At 44.4% G+C, this 5,769-nt stretch overlaps 1 protein-coding gene across 1 annotated transcript in view; it reads left to right on the forward strand.

The window, feature by feature from the left end:
- Positions 1 to 227: 227 nt before the first annotated feature.
- LOC129814559 (clusterin-like protein 1) overlaps positions 228 to 5,769 on the forward strand; it is a 10,989-nt gene continuing 5,447 nt past the window's right edge. Inside the window, exons 1-3 of the mRNA XM_055867735.1 lie at positions 228 to 316; positions 4,508 to 4,635; positions 4,777 to 4,925. Coding sequence (XP_055723710.1) covers positions 4,533 to 4,635; positions 4,777 to 4,925 — 252 coding nt within the window. The 5' untranslated portion in view covers positions 228 to 316; positions 4,508 to 4,532. The remainder of the gene's footprint in view (positions 317 to 4,507; positions 4,636 to 4,776; positions 4,926 to 5,769) is intronic.

Here is a 5,769-nt window from a genome sequence, read left to right on the forward strand (position 1 = left end):
TGGACTAAAAAGCTGTAATCGTAGACTAAATAGCATTTTTTATGGATTCTCTATTGAAAGTTCTTCTTAATCCAATACTTAATCTGTGTCCAGGAAATCAACCCTATATGTGTTGACTAGTGGATTATCTGTGACCATAAGGTGATAAAGAAACTAATAGGATTACAACCGTCCAGTCTGGAACAGCAGAAGTGGAACAGAACAAGTACAGATCAACAGCACAATCCCTACAGAACAGTAAACACACACACGGGGACACAGTACATCAGAAACACAATACTCAATACCAAGGACAACAACCTACTAGCTTCTACTGGTGAGTAGAATACTGAATACACATACTGTCCCATCATGTCCTTGGGGCAGTATGTGTACATGTGAATATGACAGGGAGAGGTTGGTTGTTGTCAAAATCTAATGTTATTTGTCACATACGTGTTAAGCGGATGTTATTGCGGGTGTAGCGAAATGCTTGTGTTTCTAATTCTAACAGTGCAGTAGTACAGTTTCTAACAGTAATATTTAACAATTTCACAACAATACACAGAAATTGAAAAAAATATATAAATATTCTGCGAGCAATGTCAGAGCGGCAGAACGAGGCAGTATGTGTACATGCGAATATGAGAGGGATTATTGATTGTTGTCTTGGGGGCACATTACCTCATTACATTATACATTACCTACTGTCATCAAACACAACAAGATGAATACCAGTGAGATGGTGTAGTGCTGGAAAAAAAAACGACCTGATACAGTAGCTGACTATTCTACTGGAATGGACCTGAGGTAACTACAGTAGTGACCGACCAGCTCGATTCGGTCCTATGTTGCAATATTTGAAATGGTGTTTTTTCCATTGGATAAAAGTAGAGACTTGGAGCTAGAAAATGGTAATCATACACTGCAGTTGAGGAACAATGGGAAAGTCATTCTGCTTTGAAAGTTAATAAAACAGCAAACCCTCTTGAGAAAATGGCCCTTGAATGATTTGGCAGACCTACTGGAGAGCTTTTCTTTGTCTACACCCATTCAGAATCCTTCAAATCAAATCTAATTTAATTTTTCACATGCACCTTTCACATACAACTGGTGTAGACCTTACATTGAAATGCTTACTTACAAGCCCTTAACAACAATGTAGGTTTAAGAAAAATAAGAAAGTTATTTACTAAAATAAATAAATAAAATAAAAATACTATGTGCATGTAGCTCGAGGTAAAGTGAATATGCATGGATAATAAGGAAGAGTAGCAGCAGCGTAAAAAAGGGGGTGGGGTGGGACAATGAAAATAGTCCGGGTAGCCATTTGATTAGCTGTTCAGGAGTCTATTGGCTTTGGGGTAGAAGTTGTTAACAAGTCTTTTGGGTCTAGACTTGGGACTCTGGTACTGCTTGCCGTGTGGTAGCAGAGAGAACAGTCTATGACCAGGGTGGCTGGAGTCTTTGGCCATTTTTATGTCCTTCCTCTGACACCTGGTATAGATGTTCTGGATGGCAGGAAGCTTAGCCCCAATGATGTACTGGGCCGTATGCTACTCTGTAGCGCCTTGCCGTACAAAGCGGTGATGCGGCCAGACAACCAGCTCTCAGACACATGTATACACACACAATATCATACGCACTATGCACACACGTACACATGGATTTTGCGTTGTAGATATGTGGTAGTGGAGTAGGGGCCTGAGGCCACACACTTAGTGTGTTGTGAATTCTGCAATGAATGTATTGTAATGTTTTTAATTGTATAACTGCTTCCTTTTGCCGGACCCCAGGAAGAGTAGCTGCTGCTTTGGCAGGAACTGATGGGGATCCATAATAAACCCTCAGGAAGAGTAGCGGCTGCCTTGGCAGGAACTAATGGGCGTCCATAATTAATACAAACACATATGGTCCAGCTGTAGAACTTTTTGAGGATCAGAGGTCCCATGCCAAAGCTTTTCATCCTCCTGAAGGAGAAGAGGCGTTGTCGTGCCCTCTTTATGACTGTGTTGCTGTGTGTGGACCATGATAGGTCCTTAGCGATGTGGACACCGAGGAACTTGAAGCTCTCCACCCGCTCCACCCTCCGCTCCACTACAGCCCCTTCGATGTAAATGGGGTTGCTTTCGATCCTTCATTTCCTGTAGTCCACGATAAGCTCCTTTCTGTTATGACGCTGAGAGAGAGGTTGCTGGTTTGGCACCACACTGCCAGGTCTTTGCCCTCCTCCCTATAGTCCCATTGTCTGTGATCAAGCCAACCACCGTTGTGTCTTCGGCAAACTTGATTATGGTGTTGGAGTCGTGGGTGAACAGGGAATGAAGGAGGGGAAAAAGCACGCACATCTGAGGGGCCCCCGTGTTGAGGGTCAGAGTGGCGGATGTGTTGTTGCCTATTATACCCTTACCACCGCTTTCCATCAGGAAGTCCAGGATCCAGTTGCAGAGGGATGTGTTCAGTCCAAGTGACCTTAGCTTAGTGACGAGCTTGGAGGGCACTATGGTGTTGAAAGCTGAGCTGTAGTCAATGAACAGTATTCTCACGTAGGTGTTCCTTTTGTCCTGGTGAGAAAGGGCAGTGTGGAGTGCAATAGAGATTGTGTCATCTGTGGATCTGTTGGGGCGGTATGCAAATTGGAGTGGGTCTAGGGTTTCTGGGATGATGGTGTTGATGTGAGGCATGACCAGCTTTTCAAAGCTCTTCAAGGCTACAGATGTAAGTGCTCTGTGTCGGTAGTCATTTATACAGGTTACCTTGGCATTCTTGGACATAGGACCTATGGTGGTCTGCTTAAAACATGGGTATTACAGACTAGGTCAGAGAGAGGTGGAAAATGTTAGTGAAGCCACTTGCCAACTGGTCAGCCCATGCTCAGAGTACGCGTCCTTGAAATCCGTCTGGCCCTGCGGCCTAGTGAATGTTGACCTGTATAAAGTTCTTACTCACATCGGCAACAGAGCGTGTGATCACACAGCCGTCGAGAACAGCTGTTGCTCTCATTCATATTTCATTGTTGCTTGCCTCGAAGCAAGCATAGAAGGCATTTAGCTTGTCTTGTCGGCTCGCGTCACTAGACAGCTCGTGGCTGGGCTTCCCTTTATAATCCGTGATAGTTTGCAAGCCCTGCCACATCCAACGAGCATCATAGCCGGTGTAGTAGGATTTGATCTCAGTTCTGTATTGATGCTTTGCCTGTTTGAAAGTTTGTCGGAGGGTGTAGCGGGATTTCTTATAAGCATACAGATTAGTGTCCCACTCCTTGAAAGCGGCAGCTTTAGTTCAGTGCGGACGTTGCCTGTAATCCATGGCTTCTGGTTGGGAAATGTACTTCCTGACACTGTGGGAACGATGTCGTCAATGCACTTATTAATGAAGACAGTGACTGGTGTGGTAAATTCCTCAATGCCATCGGATGAATCCCAGAACATATTCCAGTCTGTGCTAGTGAAACAGTCCTGTAGCTTAGCATCCCCTTCATCGGACCACTTCCGTATTGAGCGCGTCACTGGTACTTCCTGTTTGAGTTTTTGCTTGTAAGCAGGAATCAAGAGGGTAGAGTTGTGGTCAGATTTTCCAAATGGAGGGTGAGCTACAGTAGTTGAGTTTTGTTCACATGGATATAATGATTGTGTAACGAGTTGGAGACTCGTAGCTCCAGATAACTCGAGGAACAGTAAACAGAATTTTGATGTCAGTCAGAGAGAGACCTAGTGTTTCCATGAGGTTGGGTTAAGTTTAGGGGACCCCTAAACCTCTAATCTCACCTGTCGCCAAACCCTAAAGCTGTTTCACTCCTTTGTCGTCCTTTGTTAGTATTCTACTGTTCTACTGAATAACCTTAACTAAACTAACCATCTTAACTCAACCAATAAGTTAAATAAATTCCACTAAACTGCTGTTGTTCTCGTCACACTGTACTAATCCAGTCCTGTTGCATAGTGTGGCTCTACCAAGTTCTGTCTGGAAAAGAGATGTTTACCAGCTCAACCTCAAATCTAAATCCTGTTAACTCACAGGATTAGATTAGGGGCTCTATTCAATCTGGATCGCTGAAGCGATGCAGATTGCGCAATAGTTATGTAAAGGTAAATTCCGATTGAGCCGACATACCGTGAATCCAGTCTCAGCTAACGCGGGAACAATGCTTTTAAATGTCAATCACGCTGTAATGCTGAACTTCCTCGATCCAGATTGAATCGAGCCCTTCACCTCCTGGAGTCGATTTCTGCGGCCCTGTTGAAATGGAATTAGCATAATAATAAGTCCCCATAAAAATCTGGCAGTTTAATTACACCATTGTGTGTGTGTGTGTGTGTGTGTGTGTGTGTGTGTGTGTGTGTGTGTGTGTGTGTGTGTGTGTGTGTGCGTGTGTGTTTGGGTGTGTGTGTGTGTGTGTGTGTGTGTGTGTGTGTGTGTGTGTGTGTGTGTGTGTGTGTGTGTGTGTGTGTGTGTGTGTGTCACTTGGGATATAGTTGCGGAAGTAAAAGTAAATGCCTCCAGTATTTCATGGTTTCTTCTCTTCCAGACTGAGCTTCCTGTGATCAGACAAGATGAGGTTTCTGATTGGATGGGTTGTGTTGGTGATGTCATTGGGGATCTTGCAATTCGCAGCAGAAGACCCTGCAGCAGGCATCTCAGAGGACACCCTGAAGCGTGAGTCTAACACACACACACACACACACACACACACACACACACACACACACACACACACACACACACACACACACACACACACACACACACACACACACACCCTTTCGTCACATACCCATGCCTCCTTCTGTCTCTCAGAGCTGTCTGATGTTGGGGAGCAGCTGGTGGATGAGGAGGTGAGGAGAGCTCTGTATGGAGTGAAACAGATGAAGGAGGTGCTGGTGAAGAATGAGGAGAAACATGAAGAACTGATGAAGTCTCTCCGACACAGCAGTGACAAGAAGAAGGTACATATCTTTACCTTTAGGGTTTGGGGTCCATCTTTACCTTCTAAGGTTTGAAGGCCATCTTTACGTTCTAGGGTTTGAAGGCCATATTTATCTTCTAGGGTTTGAAGGCCATCTTTACGTTCTAGGGTTTGAAGGCCATATTTACCTTCTAGGGTTTGAAGGCCATATTTACGTTCTAGGGTTTGAAGGCCATCTTTACGTTCTAGGGTTTGAAGGCCATATTTACCTTCTAGGGTTTGAAGGCCATCTTTACGTTCTAGGGTTTGAAGGCCATATTTACGTTCTAGGGTTTGAAGGCCATCTTTACGTTCTAGGGTTTGAAGGCCATATTTACCTTCTAGGGTTTGAAGGCCATCTTTACGTTCTAGGGTTTGAAGGCCATATTTACCTTTTAGGGTTTGGGGTCCATCTTTACCTTCTAGGGTTTGGGGTCCGTCTTTACCTTCTAGGGTTTGAAGGCCGTATTTATCTTCTAGGGTTTGAAGGCCATATTTATCTTCTAGGGTTTGAAGGCCATATTTATCTTCTAGGGTTTGAAGGCCGTATTTATCTTCTAGGGTTTGAAGGCCATCTTTACGTTCTAGGGTTTGAAGGCCATATTTACGTTCTAGGGTTTGAAGGCCATCTTTACGTTCTAGGGTTTGGGGTCCGTCTTTACGTTCTAGGGTTTGAAGGCCATATTTACCTTTTAGGGTTTGGGGTCCATCTTTACCTTCTAGGGTTTGGGGTCCGTCTTTACCTTCTAGGGTTTGAAGGCCATCTTTACCTTCTAGGGTTTGGGGTCCGTCTTTACCTTCTAGAGTTTGTGGTGAATCTTTACCTTCTAGAGTTTGTGGTGAAT

This window comes from Salvelinus fontinalis, chromosome 17 (genome assembly GCF_029448725.1).
Source record: "Salvelinus fontinalis isolate EN_2023a chromosome 17, ASM2944872v1, whole genome shotgun sequence".
In the NCBI taxonomy this organism is placed as follows: Eukaryota; Metazoa; Chordata; class Actinopteri; order Salmoniformes; family Salmonidae; genus Salvelinus; species Salvelinus fontinalis.